Source organism: Salvelinus namaycush, chromosome 3 (genome assembly GCF_016432855.1).
Source record: "Salvelinus namaycush isolate Seneca chromosome 3, SaNama_1.0, whole genome shotgun sequence".
Classification (NCBI taxonomy): Eukaryota; Metazoa; Chordata; class Actinopteri; order Salmoniformes; family Salmonidae; genus Salvelinus; species Salvelinus namaycush.
The window spans coordinates 89,335,032-89,358,462 of NC_052309.1; the positions used below are offsets into that span (position 1 = coordinate 89,335,032).

Consider the following 23,431-nt stretch of genomic DNA (forward strand, 5'->3'; position numbering starts at 1 on the left):
AACCGACACATCGATAGGCCGACCAACACATCGCTAGGCCGACCAACACGTCGCTAGGCTGACACATCGTTAGGCCAACCAACACATCACTAGGCCGACACATCGTTAAGCCGACCAACACGTTGCTAGGTCGCCAACACGTCGCTAGGCCGGCACGTCGTTAGGCTAACCAACACATCACTAGGCCAACACGTCGCTAGGCCAACCAACACGTCGCTAGGTCAACCAACACGTCGCTAGGTCAACCAACACGTCGCTAGGTCAACCAACACGTCGCTAAGCCAACACGATTAAGCAGAAGACATAGCATTCACATTAAGCTACAGAACTGGATCCCGGTTCCCAGTGTTAATCCCTAATTCACACACACCTACTGCACTCATTAAAAAAAAAAAACGACCTTCCCAACATGTTAACAGATGATTGAAGACAGGATCTCTTAATAGATAACAATCTCCCTAGAGGACTTTGGGTCTTATCAACATGTTAACAGGTGATTGTTATCTCTCGAGAGATCTCCTGTCTTCAATCACCTGTTAACATGTTGATAAGACCCAAAGTCCTATAGGGAGATTGTTATCTATTAAGAGATCCTGTCTTCAATCACCTGTTAACATGTTGATAAGACCCAAAGTCCTATAGGGAGATTGTTATCTCTCGAGATCTCATGTCTTCAATCACCTGTTAAAATGTTGATAAGACCCAAAGTCCTATAGGGAGATTGTTATCTCTCGAGATCTCATGTCTTCAATCACCTGTTAAAATGTTGATAAGACCCAAAGTCCTCTAGGGAGATTGTTATCTCTCGAGAGATCTCCTGTCTTCAATCTCCCTACAGGACTTGGGGTCTTATCAACATGTTATCTGCTCTTTTGTTTCATAGTGTCTGATTATCTACAATGGCCTCATCTGTACCAGAGCTGCTTCTGGCCACTCTGAATCAGCTGGCTGATGATGACTTGAAGAGATTTAAATGGTACCTGAAGCAACATGATGGCTTTATATCCCAGATGGGCTTATCTCCCATTTCAAAGAGTCAGCTGGAGAAAGCTGACAGAGAGGACACAGTAGATAAGATGACGGAGACCTACAGTTATGTGGACACACTGAAGATCTCACTGGAGATACTGAGGGGGATTAACCAGAATAATCTTGCTCAGAAGTTAAAGTCTGACTACAAAATAGGTAATTCACAACTGATATGTGCATGACATGTTAGTGTACATTTTGGTGTACAGGAAGTAAATCATTATAAATGGGAAACTTTGTATTGTTGAAAGTCCTAACAAGCTGTTTCTGGTTAGAATATGTATTGTATCACCCCAACACCACCCCCTTCTTTTGAGGACAACGTTGTTGTGTATTTCCATTTCCATGACGACCTCATTAGACTGATGTGTGTTGCTGTGCCTAGGTCAGCAGTCTGGGACGGGTCCTGATCAGCACATGCACCAAGCCCCAGCAGTGGTAAAGACTGACTACGAGAAACATGTAGAGAAACCTCCTAGCTCAACAACAGGTAATATACTGTAGGGAAACCTCCTAGCTCAACAACAGGTAATATACTGTAGGGAAACCTCCTAGCTCAACAACAGGTAATATACTGTAGGGAAACCTCCTAGCTCAACAACAGGTAATATACTATAGGGAAACCTCCTAGTTCAACAACAGGTAATATACTGTAGGGAAACCTCCTAGTTCAACAACAGGTAATATACTGTAGGGAAACCTCCTAGCTCAACAAGAGGTAATATACTGTAGAGAAACCTCCTAGTTCAACAACAGGTAATATACTGTAGGGAAACCTCCTAGTTCAACAACAGGTAATATACTGTAGGGAAACCTCCTAGTTCAACAACACAGGTAATATACTGTAGGGAAACCTCCTAGCTCAACAACAGGTAATATACTGTAGGGAAACCTCCTAGTTCAACAACACAGGGAATATACTGTAGGGAAACCTCCTAGTTCAACAACAGGTAATATACTGTAGGGAAACCTCCTAGTTCAACAACAGGTAATATACTGTAGGGAAACCTCCTAGCTCAACAACAGGTAATATACTGTAGGGAAACCTCCTAGCTCAACAACAGGTAATATACTGTAGGGAAACCTCCTAGCTCAACAACAGGTAATATACTGTAGGGAAACCTCCTAGTTCAACACAGGTAATATACTGTAGAGAAACCTCCTAGTTCAACAACAGGTAATATACTGTAGGGAAACCTCCTAGTTCAACAACAGGTAATATACTGTAGGGAAACCTCCTAGTTCAACAACAGGTAATATACTGTAGGGAAACCTCCTAGTTCAACAACAGGTAATATACTGTAGGGAAACCTCCTAGTTCAACACAGGTAATATACTGTAGGGAAACCTCCTAGCTCAACAACAGGTAATATACTGTAGGGAAACCTCCTAGTTCAACAACAGGTAATATACTGTAGGGAAACCTCCTAGTTCAACAACAGGTAATATACTGTAGGGAAACCTCCTAGTTCAACAACAGGTAATATACTGTAGGGAAACCTCCTAGTTCAACAACAGGTAATATACTGTAGGGAAACCTCCTAGTTCAACAACAGGTAATATACTGTAGGGAAACCTCCTAGCTCAACAACAGGTAATATACTGTAGGGAAACCTCCTAGCTCAACAACAGGTAATATACTGTAGGGAAACCTCCTAGTTCAACAACAGGTAATATACTGTAGGGAAACCTCCTAGTTCAACAACAGGTAATATACTGTAGGGAAACCTCCTAGTTCAACAACAGGTAATATGCTGTAGGGAAACCTCCTAGCTCAACAACAGGTAATATACTGTAGGGAAACCTCCTAGCTCAACAACAGGTAATATACTGTAGGGAAACCTCCTAGTTCAACAACAGGTAATATACTGTAGGGAAACCTCCTAGCTCAACAACAGGTAATATACTGTAGGGAAACCTCCTAGTTTAACAACAGGTAATATACTGTAGGGAAACCTCCTAGTTCAACACAGGTAATATACTGTAGGGAAACCTCCTAGCTCAACAACAGGTAATATACTGTAGGGAAACCTCCTAGTTCAACAACACAGGTATATACTGTAGGGAAACCTCCTAGCTCAACAACAGGTAATATACTGTAGGGAAACCTCCTAGTTCAACAACAGGTAATATACTGTAGGGAAACCTCCTAGCTCAACAACAGGTAATATACTGTAGGGAAACCTCCTAGTTCAACAACAGGTAATATACTGTAGGGAAACCTCCTAGCTCAACAACAGGTAATATACTGTAGGGAAACCTCCTAGTTCAACACAGGTAATATACTGTAGGGAAACCTCCTAGTTCAACAACAGGTAATATACTGTAGGGAAACCTCCTAGCTCAACAACAGGTAATATACTGTAGGGAAACCTCCTAGCTCAACAACAGGTAATATACTATAGGGAAACCTCCTAGTTCAACAACAGGTAATATACTGTAGGGAAACCTCCTAGTTCAACAACAGGTAATATACTGTAGGGAAACCTCCTAGCTCAACACAGGTAATATACTGTAGGGAAACCTCCTAGCTCAACAAGAGGTAATATACTGTAGAGAAACCTCCTAGTTCAACAACAGGTAATATACTGTAGGGAAACCTCCTAGTTCAACAACAGGTAATATACTGTAGGGAAACCTCCTAGTTCAACAACAGGTAATATACTGTAGGGAAACCTCCTAGCTCAACAAGAGGTAATATACTGTAGAGAAACCTCCTAGTTCAACAACAGGTAATATACTGTAGGGAAACCTCCTAGTTCAACAATACAGGTAATATACTGTAAGGAAACCTCCTAGCTCAACAATAGGTAATATACTGTAGGGAAACCTCCTAGTTCAACAACACAGGTAATATACTGTAGGGAAACCTCCTAGTTCAACAACAGGTAATATACTGTAGGGAAACCTCCTAGTTCAACAACAGGTAATATACTGTAGAGAAACCTCCTAGTTCAACAACAGGTAATATACTGTAGGGAAACCTCCTAGTTCAACAACACAGGTAATATACTGTAGGGAAACCTCCTAGTTCAACACAGGTAATATACTGTAGGGAAACCTCCTAGCTCAACAACAGGTAATATACTGTAGGGAAACCTCCTAGCTCAACAACAGGTAATATACTGTAGGGAAACCTCCTAGCTCAACAACAGGGAATATACTGTAGGGAAACCTCCTAGTTCAACAACAGGTAATATACTGTAGGGAAACCTCCTAGCTCAACAACAGGGAATATACTGTAGGGAAACATCCTAGTTCAACAACAGGTAATATACTGTAGGGAAACCTCCTAGTTCAACAACAGGTAATATACTATAGGGAAACCTCCTAGTTCAACAACAGGTAATATACTGTAGGGAAACCTCCTAGTTCAACAACAGGTAATATACTGTAGGGAAACCTCCTAGCTCAACAACACAGGTAATATACTGTAGGGAAACCTCCTAGCTCAACAACAGGTAATATACTGTAGGGAAACCTCCTAGTTCAACAACAGGTAATATACTGTAGGGAAACCTCCTAGTTCAACAACAGGTAATATACTGTAGGGAAACCTCCTAGTTCAACAACACAGGTAATATACTGTAGGGAAACCTCCTAGTTCAACAACAGGTAATATACTGTAGGGAAACCTCCTAGCTCAACAACACAGGTAATATACTGTAGGGAAACCTCCTAGTTCAACAACAGGTAATATACTGTAGGGAAACCTCCTAGTTCAACAACAGGTAATATACTGTAGGGAATCCTCCTAGCTCAACAACAGGTAATATACTGTAGGGAAACCTCCTAGTTCAACAACACAGGTAATATACTGTAGGGAAACCTCCTAGTTCAACAACAGGTAATATACTTTAGGGAAACCTCCTAGCTCAACAACAGGTAATATACTGTAGGGAAACCTCCTAGCTCAACAACAGGTAATATACTGTAGGGAAACCTCCTAGCTCAACAACAGGTAATATACTGTAGGGAAACCTCCTAGTTCAACACAGGTAATATACTGTAGAGAAACCTCCTAGTTCAACAACAGGTAATATACTGTAGGGAAACCTCCTAGTTCAACAACAGGTAATATACTGTAGGGAAACCTCCTAGTTCAACAACAGGTAATATACTGTAGGGAAACCTCCTAGTTCAACAACAGGTAATATACTGTAGGGAAACCTCCTAGTTCAACACAGGTAATATACTGTAGGGAAACCTCCTAGCTCAACAACAGGTAATATACTGTAGGGAAACCTCCTAGTTCAACAACAGGTAATATACTGTAGGGAAACCTCCTAGTTCAACAACAGGTAATATACTGTAGGGAAACCTCCTAGTTCAACAACAGGTAATATACTGTAGGGAAACCTCCTAGCTCAACAACAGGTAATATACTGTAGGGAAACCTCCTAGCTCAACAACAGGTAATATACTGTAGGGAAACCTCCTAGTTCAACAACAGGTAATATACTGTAGGGAAACCTCCTAGTTCAACAACAGGTAATATACTGTAGGGAAACCTCCTAGTTCAACAACAGGTAATATACTGTAGGGAAACCTCCTAGCTCAACAACAGGTAATATACTGTAGGGAAACCTCCTAGCTCAACAACAGGTAATATACTGTAGGGAAACCTCCTAGTTCAACAACAGGTAATATACTGTAGGGAAACCTCCTAGCTCAACAACAGGTAATATACTGTAGGGAAACCTCCTAGTTTAACAACAGGTAATATACTGTAGGGAAACCTCCTAGTTCAACACAGGTAATATACTGTAGGGAAACCTCCTAGCTCAACAACAGGTAATATACTGTAGGGAAACCTCCTAGTTCAACAACACAGGTAATATACTGTAGGGAAACCTCCTAGCTCAACAACAGGTAATATACTGTAGGGAAACCTCCTAGTTCAACAACAGGTAATATACTGTAGGGAAACCTCCTAGCTCAACAACAGGTAATATACTGTAGGGAAACCTCCTAGTTCAACAACAGGTAATATACTGTAGGGAAACCTCCTAGCTCAACAACAGGTAATATACTGTAGGGAAACCTCCTAGTTCAACACAGGTAATATACTGTAGGGAAACCTCCTAGTTCAACAACAGGTAATATACTATAGGGAAACCTCCTAGCTCAACAACAGGTAATATACTGTAGGGAAACCTCGTAGCTCAACAACACAGGTAATATACTGTAGGGAAACCTCCTAGCTCAACAACAGGTAATATACTGTAGGGAAACCTCCTAGTTCAACAACAGGTAATATACTATAGGGAAACCTCCTAGTTCAACAACAGGTAATATACTGTAGGGAAACCTCCTAGTTCAACAACACAGGTAATATACTGTAGGGAAACCTCCTAGCTCAACAACAGGTAATATACTGTAGGGAAACCTCCTAGTTCAACAACAGGTAATATACTATAGGGAAACCTCCTAGTTCAACAACAGGTAATATACTATAGGGAAACCTCCTAGTTCAACAACAGGTAATATACTGTAGGGAAACCTCCTAGTTCAACAACACAGGTAATATACTGTAGGGAAACCTCCTAGCTCAACAACAGGTAATATACTGTAGGGAAACCTCCTAGTTCAACAACAGGTAATATACTGTAGGGAAACCTCGTAGCTCAACAACAGGTAATATACTGTAGGGAAACCTCCTAGTTTAACAACAGGTAATATACTGTAGGGAAACCTCCTAGCTCAACAACAGGTAATATACTGTAGGGAAACCTCCTAGTTTAACAACAGGTAATATACTGTAGGGAAACCTCCTAGCTCAACACAGGTAATATACTGTAGGGAAACCTCCTAGTTTAACAACAGGTAATATACTGTAGGGAAACCTCCTAGTTCAACAACAGGTAATATACTGTAGGGAAACCTCCTAGTTCAACACAGGTAATATACTGTAGGGAAACCTCCTAGCTCAACAACAGGTAATATACTTTAGGGAAACCTCCTAGTTCAACAACAGGTAATATACTGTAGGGAAACCTCCTAGCTCAACAACAGGGAATATACTGTAGGGAAACCTCCTAGTTCAACACAGGTAATATACTGTAGGGAAACCTCCTAGCTCAACAACAGGGAATATACTGTAGGGAAACCTCCTAGTTCAACACAGGTAATATACTGTAGGGCAGGGGTGTCAAACTCATTCCACGGAGGGCCTAGTGTCTGCAGGTTTTTGGTTTTTCCTTTCAATAAAGCCCTAGACAACCAGGTGTGGGGAGTTCCTAACTAATTAGTGATGTTAATTCATCAATCAAGTACAAGGGAGGAGCGAAAACCCGCAGACACTCGGCCCCCCGTGGAATGAGTTTGACACCTGTGCTGTAGGGAAACCTCCTAGTTCAACAACAGGTAATATACTGTAGAGAAACCTCGTAGTTCAACAACAGGTAATATACTGTAGGGAAACATCCTAGTTCAACAACACAGGGACTATACTGTAGGGAAACCTCCTAGCTCAACAACACAGGGACTATACTGTAGGGAAACCTCCTAGCTCAACAACAGGTAATATACTGTAGGGAAACCTCCTAGTTCAACAACAGGTAATATACTGTAGGGAAACCTCCTAGTTCAACAACAGGTAATATACTGTAGGGAAACCTCCTAGTTCAACAACAGGTAATATACTGTAGGGAAACCTCCTAGCTCAACAACAGGGAATATACTGTAGGGAAACCTCCTAGCTCAACAACAGGTAATATACTGTAGGGAAACCTCCTAGTTCAACAACAGGTAATATACTGTAGAGAAACCTCCTAGTTCAACAACAGGTAATATACTGTAGGGAAACCTCCTAGCTCAACAACAGGTAATATACTGTAGGGAAACCTCCTAGTTCAACACAGGTAATATACTGTAGGGAAACCTCCTAGCTCAACAACAGGTAATATACTGTAGGGAAACCTCCTAGCTCAACAACAGGTAATATACTGTAGGGAAACCTCCTAGCTCAACAACAGGGAATATACTGTAGGGAAACCTCCTAGTTCAACAACAGGTAATATACTGTAGGGAAACCTCCTAGCTCAACAACAGGGAATATACTGTAGGGAAACATCCTAGTTCAACAACAGGTAATATACTGTAGGGAAACCTCCTAGTTCAACAACAGGTAATATACTGTAGGGAAACCTCCTAGCTCAACAACAGGTAATATACTGTAGGGAAACCTCCTAGTTCAACAACAGGTAATATACTGTAGGGAAACCTCCTAGCTCAACAACACAGGTAATATACTGTAGGGAAACCTCCTAGCTCAACAACAGGTAATATACTGTAGGGAAACCTCCTAGTTCAACAACAGGTAATATACTGTAGGGAAACCTCCTAGTTCAACAACAGGTAATATACTGTAGGGAAACCTCCTAGTTCAACAACACAGGTAATATACTGTAGGGAAACCTCCTAGCTCAACAACAGGTAATATACTGTAGGGAAACCTCCTAGTTCAACAACACAGGGAATATACTGTAGGGAAACCTCCTAGTTCAACAACAGGTAATATACTGTAGGGAAACCTCCTAGTTCAACAACAGGTAATATACTGTAGGGAAACCTCCTAGCTCAACAACAGGTAATATACTGTAGGGAAACCTCCTAGTTCAACAACACAGGTAATATACTGTAGGGAAACCTCCTAGTTCAACAACAGGTAATATACTTTAGGGAAACCTCCTAGCTCAACAACAGGTAATATACTGTAGGGAAACCTCCTAGCTCAACAACAGGTAATATACTGTAGGGAAACCTCCTAGCTCAACAACAGGTAATATACTGTAGGGAAACCTCCTAGTTCAACACAGGTAATATACTGTAGAGAAACCTCCTAGTTCAACAACAGGTAATATACTGTAGGGAAACCTCCTAGTTCAACAACAGGTAATATACTGTAGGGAAACCTCCTAGTTCAACAACAGGTAATATACTGTAGGGAAACCTCCTAGTTCAACAACAGGTAATATACTGTAGGGAAACCTCCTAGTTCAACACAGGTAATATACTGTAGGGAAACCTCCTAGCTCAACAACAGGTAATATACTGTAGGGAAACCTCCTAGTTCAACAACAGGTAATATACTGTAGGGAAACCTCCTAGTTCAACAACAGGTAATATACTGTAGGGAAACCTCCTAGTTCAACAACAGGTAATATACTGTAGGGAAACCTCCTAGCTCAACAACAGGTAATATACTGTAGGGAAACCTCCTAGCTCAACAACAGGTAATATACTGTAGGGAAACCTCCTAGTTCAACAACAGGTAATATACTGTAGGGAAACCTCCTAGTTCAACAACAGGTAATATACTGTAGGGAAACCTCCTAGTTCAACAACAGGTAATATACTGTAGGGAAACCTCCTAGCTCAACAACAGGTAATATACTGTAGGGAAACCTCCTAGCTCAACAACAGGTAATATACTGTAGGGAAACCTCCTAGTTCAACAACAGGTAATATACTGTAGGGAAACCTCCTAGCTCAACAACAGGTAATATACTGTAGGGAAACCTCCTAGTTTAACAACAGGTAATATACTGTAGGGAAACCTCCTAGTTCAACACAGGTAATATACTGTAGGGAAACCTCCTAGCTCAACAACAGGTAATATACTGTAGGGAAACCTCCTAGTTCAACACCACAGGTAATATACTGTAGGGAAACCTCCTAGCTCAACAACAGGTAATATACTGTAGGGAAACCTCCTAGTTCAACAACAGGTAATATACTGTAGGGAAACCTCCTAGCTCAACAACAGGTAATATACTGTAGGGAAACCTCCTAGTTCAACAACAGGTAATATACTGTAGGGAAACCTCCTAGCTCAACAACAGGTAATATACTGTAGGGAAACCTCCTAGTTCAACACAGGTAATATACTGTAGGGAAACCTCCTAGTTCAACAACAGGTAATATACTATAGGGAAACCTCCTAGCTCAACAACAGGTAATATACTGTAGGGAAACCTCGTAGCTCAACAACACAGGTAATATACTGTAGGGAAACCTCCTAGCTCAACAACAGGTAATATACTGTAGGGAAACCTCCTAGTTCAACAACAGGTAATATACTATAGGGAAACCTCCTAGTTCAACAACAGGTAATATACTGTAGGGAAACCTCCTAGTTCAACAACACAGGTAATATACTGTAGGGAAACCTCCTAGCTCAACAACAGGTAATATACTGTAGGGAAACCTCCTAGTTCAACAACAGGTAATATACTATAGGGAAACCTCCTAGTTCAACAACAGGTAATATACTATAGGGAAACCTCCTAGTTCAACAACAGGTAATATACTGTAGGGAAACCTCCTAGTTCAACAACACAGGTAATATACTGTAGGGAAACCTCCTAGCTCAACAACAGGTAATATACTGTAGGGAAACCTCCTAGTTCAACAACAGGTAATATACTGTAGGGAAACCTCGTAGCTCAACAACAGGTAATATACTGTAGGGAAACCTCCTAGTTTAACAACAGGTAATATACTGTAGGGAAACCTCCTAGCTCAACAACAGGTAATATACTGTAGGGAAACCTCCTAGTTTAACAACAGGTAATATACTGTAGGGAAACCTCCTAGCTCAACACAGGTAATATACTGTAGGGAAACCTCCTAGCTCAACAACAGGTAATATACTGTAGGGAAACCTCCTAGTTTAACAACAGGTAATATACTGTAGGGAAACCTCCTAGTTCAACAACAGGTAATATACTGTAGGGAAACCTCCTAGTTCAACACAGGTAATATACTGTAGGGAAACCTCCTAGCTCAACAACAGGTAATATACTTTAGGGAAACCTCCTAGTTCAACAACAGGTAATATACTGTAGGGAAACCTCCTAGCTCAACAACAGGGAATATACTGTAGGGAAACCTCCTAGTTCAACACAGGTAATATACTGTAGGGAAACCTCCTAGCTCAACAACAGGGAATATACTGTAGGGAAACCTCCTAGTTCAACACAGGTAATATACTGTAGGGCAGGGGTGTCAAACTCATTCCACGGAGGGCCTAGTGTCTGCAGGTTTTTGGTTTTTCCTTTCAATAAAGCCCTAGACAACCAGGTGTGGGGAGTTCCTAACTAATTAGTGATGTTAATTCATCAATCAAGTACAAGGGAGGAGCGAAAACCCGCAGACACTCGGCCCCCCGTGGAATGAGTTTGACACCTGTGCTGTAGGGAAACCTCCTAGTTCAACAACAGGTAATATACTGTAGAGAAACCTCGTAGTTCAACAACAGGTAATATACTGTAGGGAAACATCCTAGTTCAACAACACAGGGACTATACTGTAGGGAAACCTCCTAGCTCAACAACACAGGGACTATACTGTAGGGAAACCTCCTAGCTCCACAACAGGTAATATACTGTAGGGAAACCTCCTAGTTCAACAACAGGTAATATACTGTAGGGAAACCTCCTAGTTCAACAACAGGTAATATACTGTAGGGAAACCTCCTAGTTCAACAACAGGTAATATACTGTAGGGAAACCTCCTAGCTCAACAACAGGGAATATACTGTAGGGAAACCTCCTAGCTCAACAACAGGTAATATACTGTAGGGAAACCTCCTAGTTCAACAACAGGTAATATACTGTAGGGAAACCTCCTAGCTCAACAACAGGTAATATACTGTAGGGAAACCTCCTAGTTCAACAACAGGGAATATACTGTAGGGAAACCTCCTAGCTCAACAACAGGTAATATACTGTAGGGAAACCTCCTAGCTCAACAATAGGTAATATACTGTAGGGAAACCTCCTAGCTCAACAACAGGTAATATACTGTAGGGAAACCTCCTAGTTCAACAACAGGTAATATACTGTAGGGAAACCTCCTAGTTCAACAACAGGTAATATACTGTAGGGAAACCTCCTAGTTCAACAACAGGTAATATACTGTAGGGAAACCTCCTAGCTCAACAACAGGTAATATACTGTAGGGAAACCTCCTAGTTCAACAACAGGTAATATACTGTAGGGAAACCTCCTAGTTCAACAACAGGTAATATACTGTAGGGAAACCTCCTAGTTCAACAACAGGTAATATACTGTAGGGAAACCTCCTAGCTCAACAACAGGTAATATACTGTAGGGAAACCTCCTAGTTCAACAACAGGTAATATACTGTAGGGAAACCTCCTAGTTCAACACAGGTAATATACTGTAGGGAAACCTCCTAGTTCAACAACAGGTAATATACTGTAGGGAAACCTCCTAGCTCAACAACAGGTAATATACTGTAGGGAAACCTCCTAGTTCAACAACACAGGTAATACACTGTCGTGTCTTTGCTATCGTTAAATTGAAGACATAGTTTTTATAAAAGATTCCTGTAATTAGGGATTACGCTATCACTTGAGTAATAACGTAACTAATTAACTATGAATTCGAGGGCACCAGGGAAAGTTATTAGATTACAAAGTTATAATTTCCCAATATAACCTTTCAGATATTTTCATATCTGATCAATAGTCTTCTAATTAATGATTTATTTACTCTACCTCGTCAGTCTCATTCCAAACGTCGTAAATCGTTGATTATCTGCACGAACCCAGTCTTCACTATGAGTCGTCCATACATCAATTGTCTTAAATCATTTATTTATTACTAACTAATTAATTCACAGAAATGCATAAACAAACAAACAAACTTAAAATAGTTACATGAAATGATAGGAGAAAATATGCCCTAGTGGGCTGAACCGGCATGGCGGCTTGTTAGACAAAAGGGATGGATGGGGGGTCGATTCAGAAGTCACTACAGAGTATACTCTTTATAACAATTGACATGCTAATCCTTACACATGAACGCTCACTCATTCGGGAACAATTGCAATCAATATATATATATTTACGCTCATTGTTTGTGTCGTCTTGATCGTCGGAGAGAAGTTCGTTTTGTTGGAGCTCCTTCTGTCGTAGTTATTGTGGATTGTTCAGAGTGACATTCGTTATAGAATTCTTGTTTCGGCGGTTGTCTTTCTTCGCGTTCAATGATACCGAATTCCTAGCTGCAGACTAGTAGTCAATATCAAAGACTTGTTCTCATTCGTCTTAAGAGTTTTAACCACGTGGTATGGTTAAACTTCAGCAATGTTACATTCAACCTTCGTTCTCCCCATTGAGGATAAACATGGTCTGAATGGTAATTTCTTAGAGTTGGCTTTTATTCAGATAGCAGAGAGGGGTGGTCCCATGGTCTCTGACCCAACTGGCTCAGGGGCGGTCCTTGGATTTAGTTCAAATACAACAGGGAGTTGTATTTTCCTTCGTTAAACAGTTCAAAATCATATTACACAATTATACAAACAGTATCATACTCACTCATTCATTTTATACAACACACAGATGTAAACCTCATATCTGAGGTTATTATATAAACAGCGGTATGGTAATGTGGTCCCACAGTCTCACATGAGTTTCCCACATGGGGACAAATGGACATGTTAATAGCTAGGATCTTCACCGAGCTTTCCTACTTTTGCAGGAACATGAAATATGTTCGTACCTCAAGTTCTGTGAGGTGGAAGAGAATTCCTTTGTCCTGAAAGTTTACCCTCTCTCTTAATACTGTTTGTGGTGGGGGGGATTCTCAGGAATTTACGACATCTCTCTGTGATCACCGCATGGGTTGTGGTGGAAAGGGAGAGGCAGGGAGAGGGGGATGGGGTTTGCAGTACCCAAGCAGGCAACATCATGACAACACTGTAGGGAAACCTCCTAGCTCAACAACAGGTAATATACTGTAGGGAAACCTCCTAGCTCAACAACAGGTAATATACTGTAGGGAAACCTCCTAGCTCAACAACAGGTAATATACTGTAGAGAAACCTCCTAGCTCAACAACAGGTAATATACTGTAGGGAAACCTCCTAGTTCAACAACAGGTAATATACTGTAGGGAAACCTCCTAGCTCAACAACAGGTAATATACTGTAGGGAAACCTCCTAGTTCAACAACACAGGTAATATACTGTAGGGAAACCTCCTAGTTCAACAACAGGTAATATACTGTAGAGAAACCTCCTAGTTCAACAACAGGTAATATACTGTAGGGAAACCTCCTAGTTCAACAACAGGTAATATACTGTAGGGAAACCTCCTAGCTCAACAACAGGTAATATACTGTAGGGAAACCTCCTAGTTCAACAACAGGTAATATACTGTAGGGAAACCTCCTAGCTCAACAACAGGTAATATACTGTAGGGAAACCTCCTAGTTCAACAACAGGTAATATACTGTAGGGAAACCTCCTAGCTCAACAACAGGTAATATACTGTAGGGAAACCTCCTAGTTCAACAACACAGGGAATATACTGTAGGGAAACCTCCTAGCTCAACAACAGGTAATATACTGTAGGGAAACCTCCTAGTTCAACAACAGGTAATATACTGTAGGGAAACCTCCTAGCTCAACAACAGGTAATATACTGTAGGGAAACCTCCTAGCTCAACAACAGGTAATATACTGTAGGGAAACCTCCTAGTTCAACAACAGGTAATATACTGTAGGGAAACCTCCTAGCTCAACAACAGGTAATATACTGTAGGGAAACCTCCTAGCTCAACACAGGTAATATACTGTAGGGAAACCTCCTAGTTCAACAACAGGTAATATACTGTAGGGAAACCTCCTAGTTCAACAACAGGTAATATACTGTAGGGAAACCTCCTAGTTCAACAACAGGTAATATACTGTAGGGAAACCTCCTAGTTCAACAACAGGTAATATACTGTAGGGAAACCTCCTAGTTCAACAACAGGTAATATACTGTAGGGAAACCTCCTAGCTCAACAACAGGTAATATACTGTAGGGAAACCTCCTAGTTCAACACAGGTAATATACTGTAGAGAAACCTCCTAGTTCAACAACAGGTAATATACTATAGGGAAACCTCCTAGCTCAACACAGGGAATATACTGTAGGGAAACCTCCTAGTTCAACAACAGGTAATATACTGTAGAGAAACCTCCTAGTTCAACAACAGGTAATATACTATAGGGAAACCTCCTAGCTCAACAACAGGTAATATACTGTAGGGAAACCTCCTAGTTCAACAACAGGTAATATACTGTAGGGAAACCTCCTAGTTCAACAACAGGGAATATACTGTAGGGAAACCTCCTAGCTCAACAACAGGTAATATACTGTAGGGAAACCTCCTAGCTCAACAACAGGTAATATACTATAGGGAAACCTCCTAGTTCAACAACAGGTAATATACTGTAGGGAAACCTCCTAGCTCAACACAGGGAATATACTGTAGAGAAACCTCCTAGCTCAACAACAGGTAATATACTGTAGGGAAACCTCCTAGTTCAACAACAGGTAATATACTGTAGGGAAACCTCCTAGTTCAACAACAGGTAATATACTGTAGGGAAACCTCCTAGCTCAACAACAGGTAATATACTGTAGGGAAACCTCCTAGTTCAACAACAGGTAATATACTGTAGGGAAACCTCCTAGCTCAACAACAGGTAATATACTGTAGGGAAACCTCCTAGCTCAACACAGGTAATATACTGTAGGGAAACCTCCTAGTTCAACAACAGGTAATATACTGTAGGGAAACCTCCTAGTTCAACAACAGGTAATATACTGTAGGGAAACCTCCTAGTTCAACAACAGGTAATATACTGTAGGGAAACCTCCTAGTTCAACAACAGGTAATATACTGTAGGGAAACCTCCTAGTTCAACACAGGTAATATACTGTAGGGAAACCTCCTAGTTCAACACAGGTAATATACTGTAGGGAAACCTCCTAGTTCAACACAGGTAATATACTATAGGGAAACCTCCTAGCTCAACACAGGGAATATACTGTAGGGAAACCTCCTAGTTCAACAACAGGTAATATACTGTAGAGAAACCTCCTAGTTCAACAACAGGTAATATACTATAGGGAAACCTCCTAGCTCAACAACAGGTAATATACTGTAGGGAAACCTCCTAGTTCAACAACAGGTAATATACTGTAGGGAAACCTCCTAGTTCAACAACAGGGAATATACTGTAGGGAAACCTCCTAGCTCAACAACAGGTAATATACTGTAGGGAAACCTCCTAGTTCAACAACAGGTAATATACTGTAGGGAAACCTCCTAGTTCAACAACAGGGAATATACTGTAGGGAAACCTCCTAGCTCAACAACAGGTAATATACTGTAGGGAAACCTCCTAGCTCAACAACAGGTAATATACTATAGGGAAACCTCCTAGCTCAACAACAGGTAATATACTGTAGGGAAACCTCCTAGCTCAACAACAGGTAATATACTGTAGGGAAACCTCCTAGCTCAACACAGGGAATATACTATAGGGAAACCTCCTAGCTCAACAACAGGTAATATACTGTAGGGAAACCTCCTAGCTCAACAACAGGTAATATACTGTAGGGAAACCTCCTAGTTCAACAACACAGGTAATATACTGTAGGGAAACCTCCTAGTTCAACACAGGTAATATACTGTAGGGAAACCTCCTAGTTCAACAACAGGTAATATACTGTAGGGAAACCTCCTAGCTCAACAACAGGTAATATACTGTAGGGAAACCTCCTAGCTCAACAACAGGTAATATACTATAGGGAAACCTCCTAGTTCAACAATACAGGTAATATACTGTAGGGAAACCTCCTAGCTCAACAACAGGTAATATACTATAGGGAAACCTCCTAGCTCAACAACAGGTAATATACTGTAGGGAAACCTCCTAGCTCAACAACAGGTAATATACTATAGGGAAACCTCCTAGCTCAACAACAGGTAATATACTGTAGGGAAACCTCCTAGTTCAACAACAGGTAATATACTGTAGGGAAACCTCCTAGCTCAACACAGGTAATATACTGTAGGGAAACCTCCTAGTTCAACAACAGGTAATATACTGTAGGGAAACCTCCTAGCTCAACAACAGGTAATATACTGTAGGGAAACCTCCTAGCTCAACAACAGGTAATATACTGTAGGGAAACCTCCTAGTTCAACAACAGGTAATATACTGTAGAGAAACCTCCTAGCTCAACAACAGGTAATATACTGTAGGGAAACCTCCTAGCTCAACAACAGGGAATATACTGTAGGGAAACCTCCTAGCTCAACAACAGGTAATATACTGTAGGGAAACCTCCTAGCTCAACAACAGGTAATATACTGTAGGGAAACCTCCTAGCTCAACAACAGGGAATATACTGTAGATAGTTCCTGTATTGTTTAGTGATGTTGAGTAGCCAGAGAACACATGCTTGCCAACTTCATCTCCAGCTGAAGAACAGCTGTTGAAAAGGATGGTGATATTAGTGCTGCATACTGTACGTAACCCCCCTCCATCTATGGACATTCCCCTTCCTCTTTCTCTTAGCAGGGGGTTGGTGTTGAGAAAGAAGCTGTTGAGGAAACATCTCATTCTTCTGTTCTAGTTCCTCTGCAGATCAACAACATTGAGACTGAAGACCCTGGTGTCGTCTCTACGCTTCCTGTTTAGAAGTCTACAAAAGGTGGTAATGTTTAATCACAACATTTTAATATTCACTAAACCTTGGTTCTATGTGGAACCATAATGAAAACCCATTGAGCCCTTCAATGGTTCTTTGCAGTTCAGAAAATGGTTCTTTCCCCTTTTTAGCAATTAAAATTTAGTGGCGGTGGATCTTAGAATAACTTTGTGGCGTGGTTTGCGCCCAGCTCTTTTTGTGCAACCGTGAGAGTGTAATTCTAGTTTATTTAATCAGTTGTGTTATGCCTTTACATGTTAAATGTGACGGTGTCTTGTGAAAGCCTCACATTTACAATGAAATCATTTAGCTCTTATCCAGAGCGACTTACAGTAGTGAGATCATACATTTGAGTCATTTAGCAGAGGCTCTTATCCAGAGCGACTTACAGTAGTGAGATCATACATTTGAGTCATTTAGCAGAGGCTCTTATCCAGAGCGACTTACAGTAGTGAGATCATACATTTCCAGACTTTTTTAGTTTTGTTCGTTTTTTTTTTTGTCGTATATGGCCTTGTGTCAACTGACAATGGTTGATGAAGTCAGTGGTTCTCAATGTTCTCCTCAGGGACCCCCAGCTGTTTCAGAGCTACCACACCTGATTAAACTGGTCAATTAACACAAATGTATGGAATTAAACAAATATAATATGGCTATCCAGAATAAAAAGCCTTGTATGGGTCTTCAAAGGGGTTTACAAAGAACCATTGAGATTGAGGAAGGTTCTTTATAGTAAAGTTCTCCATAAAGGTTCGATACAAAAATATAAAAAGGTTCTATATAGCTCCTTAAGGGTTGTAACCATAGCAGAACCCTTTTGGGGGGCTATATAGAAACGTTTAATAACTAATCTTGTTGTTTTGGAAAAAGAGGGAAGCGCCCACTACCAAATTATGGCTCAGCGAATTGGCAAACACTGTACACTTAGAAAGAATTAGATATATTCTGAACAATAAACTATCAACATTTGATCAAATCTGGCAGCTTTTCCTCTCTTACCTGGACCATTCGGCGCTGTGAATTTGTACTTTTTAACGCACTCTCAATTGTAATATTTTAATCCACCTTTGGGCAGCATGTGCTGGCACCGCCACCCGAGCAGTCGGGAGGGGAATAAGGGGAAGGGATAAAGGGGGGGAAGAAGTGGGGGAGGGATAAAGGGGGGGAATAAGTGGGGGGTGACACCTACCCTCTTTCTTTCTACCTGTCCTTGTTCTGTATGTCTTGTTTTGTAATATTTGTTTTATATCTAGAACTCTGGGTCTTTTTGTTTCTGTCTGCTCTTTTATGTTTAGATAAGAATTGTATACCTGTCTTTTATACCTATACACCATTCTTGTGTGTGTTCAATAAAAAATATTTGAACGAGAAACGTTTAATAATGATTATTTATAGAACCTTAGGAAAGGTTCTTTATAGCACCCTAAAGGTTCCATTTGGAACCTTATGAGCATGGTTCTTTGGCTCTACATAGAACCATTATTTTGTTAATGGTTTAGTGAATGTTAAAATGTTGTGATTAAGCATTACCACCTTTTGTAGACTTCTAAACAGGAAGCGTAGAGACAACACCAGGGTCTTCAGTCTCAATGTTGTTGATCTGCAGAGGGCCTCTGAACTAGAACAGAAGAATGAGATGTTTCCTCAACAGCTTCTTTCTCAACACCAACCCCCTGCTAAGAGAAAGAGGAAGGGGTATGTCCCAGAGAACCTTTGAGGAACCCTCTTTTCTTCATGTTTTTGAACATTTACTAAATAACTGTTGTTTGGATATACAGATGGGTCTGCATACCATTGGAAACTCAAGTCTTACCTGAAAGATACATACACAAATGTATTTGAGGGGATACCTGAAGCAGGAAATTCAGTAGATCTCAATGAGATCTACACAGAGCTCTACATCACAGAGGGTGGAAGTGGAGAGGTCATAACTGGACATGAGGTGAGGCATATTGAGACAGCATCCAGGAGACCAGCAAGATCAGAGATATCAATCAAATGCAATGACATCTTTAAAACCTCAACTGGACGAGGAAAACATATCAGAACTGTGCTGACAAAGGGAGTCGCTGGCATTGGAAAAACTGTATCTGTGCAGAAGTTCATTCTGGACTGGGCTAGAGGAAACGCAAACCAAGACATTCATTTCATTTTTCCACTCCCTTTTCCAGAGCTGAATTTGATGAAAAAGGAAGAGCATAGCTTTGTTGGCATTGTAGATCATTTTTTTGTAGGCGTGAAAAAATCAGGAATTTTCAAGAACAACAATTTCAAATTTCTGTTTATCTTTGATGGTCTGGATGAGTGCCGACTGCCCCTAGACTTTGAAAATAACAAGAGTTGTCGTGATGTGACAAAGTCAACCTCAGTGGACGTACTGCTGACAAACCTCATCCACAGGAAGCTGCTTCCCTCTGCTCTCCTCTGGATAACCTCCCGATCTGCAGCAGCCAATCAGATCCCTCCTGAGTGTGTTGACCAGGTGACGGAGGTACGAGGGTTTAACGATCCACAGAAGGAGGAGTACTTCAGGAAGAGATTCAGTGATGATGAGGACATGGCCTGCAAAATAATCACTCACATAAAGACATCAAGGAGCCTCCACATCATGTGCCACATTCCAGTCTTCTGTTGGATTTCTGCAACAGTCCTTGAAGACCTGTTGTCTGAAAAGAAGACAGGAGAGATTCCCAAGAACCTGACTGAGATGTACTCACAATTCTTTGTATTTCAGTCCAGACAGAAGAATAGGAAGTATCATGGACAAGCGAAGACAGTGTCACACTGGAATAAAGAGATGATCATGAAAATCTGTAAGCTGGCTTTTCAACAGCTTCAAAATGGCAACCTGATCTTCTACAAGTCAGACCTGAAAGAGTGTGGCATTGATGTCACTGAAGCCTCAGTGTACTCAGGAGTGTGCACACAGATCTTTAGACAGGAGACTAGGATTTCCAAGGAGAAGGTGTACTGCTTTGTGCATGTCAGCATACAGGAGTTTCTGGCTGCTGTATATGTCTTTCTCTCATTCAACAACAGAAATCGAAATCTATTATCTAAGACACTGTCAACCCGAAGGCTTCTCACGCAGTTCAGGACAAAATCGACAATTGAATTCCACAAGCATGCAGTGGACAAGGCCTTACAGAGTAAGAATGGACACCTGGACTTGTTCCTTCGTTTCCTTCTGGGTCTCTCACTGGAGTCCAATCAGATTCTCTTACGAGGCTTACTGAACAAGAGAACAAGAAGGTCAGAGGACAATGAGGAAACAGTCAAGTACATCAAGGAGAAGATCAGGGAGAATCCCTCTCCAGAGAGATGCATCAATCTGTTCCACTGTCTGAATGAACTGAATGACCATTCTCTAGTGGAGGAGATCCAAAGCTTCCTGAGATCAGGAAGTCTCTCAAAACCCAACCTGTCACCTGCACAGTGGTCAGCTCTGGTCTTTGTGTTGCTGACTTCAGAAAAGAAGCTGGATGTGTTTGACCTGAAGAAATACTCCAGATCAGAGGAAGGTCTTCTGAGGCTGCTGCCAGTGGTCAAAGCCTCCAGAGCTGCTCTGTAAATATGGGTTTTGAATATAATCATCAGTCAGAATACACAGATACACATTAGCATATTACAAATTCATTGTTGATTCTCAAATGCTCTGCAACATGTACACACAGTTGTCTAAATTAATGTTCATTATGTTTTACTTTTCAAAGGCTTAATGAGTGTAACCTCACTGTGAAATGCTGTGAAGCCTTGGCCTCAGCTCTGTACACGACCTGTACAAAACACCTGAGAGAGTTGGATCTGAGTAACAATGACCTGCAGGATTCAGGAGTGAAGCTGCTCTCTGCTGGACTGGAGAATCCCCACTGTAAACTGGAGACTCTGAGGTCAGTGAATCTTATTGTTTTGTCATTAAATCCACATGTGTCTACTCCGTACTCCTGCTATTCTTTAGTTTCCATTAAACTGAACTATCACTGTTCCCAAGCTAACCAATTTAAATCCTGTTTGTAAATGAAAATCTAATTCACCATGCAGTCCAGTATGTGATTAGATGGACCGTATACAGTATACATGGTGGTTGGGTTTTAAACTTGAGGAATGAGACTTGTAAGATGTGTGATCATCAAAGCGGCCCCCTTGAACCCTTCAAATGTAATCTCTCTGCAGGCTGTCCGGCTGTCTAGTCACAGAGGAAGGCTGTGCTTTTCTGGTCTCAGCAATGAGGTTAAACCCCTCAAACCTGAGAGAGCTGGATCTGAGTGACAACAACCTGAAGGATTCAGGAGTGAAGCTGCTCTCTGCTGGACTGGGGAATCCCCACTGTAAACTGGAGACTCTGAGGTCAGTATTCCTGTAGTTGTGATAGTTCATTAGAACCATATGTTTATAGCAGACAGTATCAGCCTGATGTGTTTGGTATCAGCTGATTTGAAATGAAATGTCATGGGTCCCAAACTTCTAATTGTACAGCATGTTTATGTGACACGCTTACCGTTTTGTCTTTTTACTTTTCAAATAGGCTTCTTAGATGCAACCTCACAGAGAAAAGTTGTGAATTTCTGGCCTTATATCTCAACTCCTCAAACCTGAGAGAGCTGGACCTGAGTGACAACAACCTGAAGGATTCAGGAGTGGAGCTGCTCTCTGCTAGACTGGGGAATCCCCACTGTAATCTGGAGACTCTGAGGTCAGTATTCCTGTAGTTGTGATAGTTCATTAGAACCATATGTTTATAGCAGACAGTATAAAACTATTCTGTTTGGTATCAGTTGAAATTAAATGTCATTGTTCCCAAACTTCAACTTGTACAGTGTATTTCTGACATGCTGATCATTGCCTTTTTGATTTCATGTAGAGTTAGAGGATGCAACCTCACAGAGAAAAGCTGTGAATTTCTGGCCTTATATCTCAACTCCTCAAACCTGAGAGAGCTGGACCTGAGTGACAACAACCTGAAGGATTCAGGAGTGGAGCTGCTCTCTGCTGGACTGGGGAATCCCCACTGTAATCTGAAGACACTGAGGTCAGTAAATCCTATTGTTTTGTCAGTAATCCATATATGTCTACAGATACCAATGTTCTCCTGATATTCTTAGTTTCCATTGAACTGAACTTTCACTGTTCCCAAGCTACCCAATTAAAATCCAGCTTGTATTTTTTTTTTTTTACTCACCATACCGTATGTGATTAGACTGACCATATACAGTATACATGGTGGTTGGGTTTTAAACTTGAGGGGCCCCTTTGAACCCTTCAAATGTAATCTCTCTGCAGGCTGTCAAACTGTCTGCTCACAGAGGAAGTCTGTGCTTCTCTGGTCTCAGCTCTGGAGTCAAACCCCTCACACCTGAGAGAGCTGGACCTGAGTAACAATGACCTGAAGGATTCAGGAGTGAAGCTGCTCTCTGCTGGACTGGGGAATCCCCACTGTAAACTGGAGACTCTGAGGTCAGTATTCCTGTAGTTGGTCAACAAGTGATACCTGTTCACCAGATCCACATGTTTTACAATGGACTTTATGTGTTTGGTACCTTTGGAAAGTATTCACTATTCAGACCCCTTGACTTTTTCCACATTATTCAAAAATGTAATAAAAGAAAACAGGTTTTTAGAAATGTTTTGACATTTTTGCTAATTTAGAACATTTACATACACTACCGTTCAAAAGTTTGGGGTCATTTAGAAATGTCCTTGTTTTGAAAGAAAAGCACATTTTTTGGGGGCTGAAAAAACAACAGGAACATGTTTACGGTGTTCAACGGAGGAGACTTGGGCCTGGACATTTTTATTATTAGCGTTTGTTAGTTGCTTGTTGACTGCAGTCTCTCCTTGTACATAGACTGCTGTCAAGGTAACGAAACAAACATCTAA

The 23,431-nt window shown here is 41.0% G+C and overlaps 1 protein-coding gene across 1 annotated transcript; it reads left to right on the forward strand.

Annotated features, from left to right (window-relative positions):
- Positions 1 to 899: 899 nt before the first annotated feature.
- LOC120044111 (NACHT, LRR and PYD domains-containing protein 12-like) lies at positions 900 to 23,431 on the forward strand. Its single transcript, XM_038988701.1, has 8 exons — positions 900 to 1,185; positions 1,415 to 1,519; positions 19,333 to 21,121; positions 21,268 to 21,444; positions 22,080 to 22,247; positions 22,416 to 22,583; positions 22,835 to 22,953; positions 23,400 to 23,431. The coding sequence occupies exons 1-8, from the start codon at positions 900 to 902 to the stop codon at positions 23,429 to 23,431; spliced, it is 2,844 nt and encodes a 947-aa protein (XP_038844629.1).

What these genes read in the sequence shown, in the direction of transcription:
- LOC120044111 (XM_038988701.1), top strand. Translation starts at nt 900, where the DNA reads ATGGCCTCATCTGTACCAGAGCTGCTTCTGGCCACTCTGAATCAGCTG. An exon ending in ACCTCCTAGCTCAACAACAG is followed by an intron (nt 1,520 to 19,332) that starts GTAATATACTGT and finishes TTGGATATACAG; the next exon opens with ATGGGTCTGCATACCATTGG. An exon ending in TGACCTGAAGGATTCAGGAG is followed by an intron (nt 22,954 to 23,399) that starts TGAAGCTGCTCT and finishes CCTTGTACATAG; the next exon opens with ACTGCTGTCAAGGTAACGAA.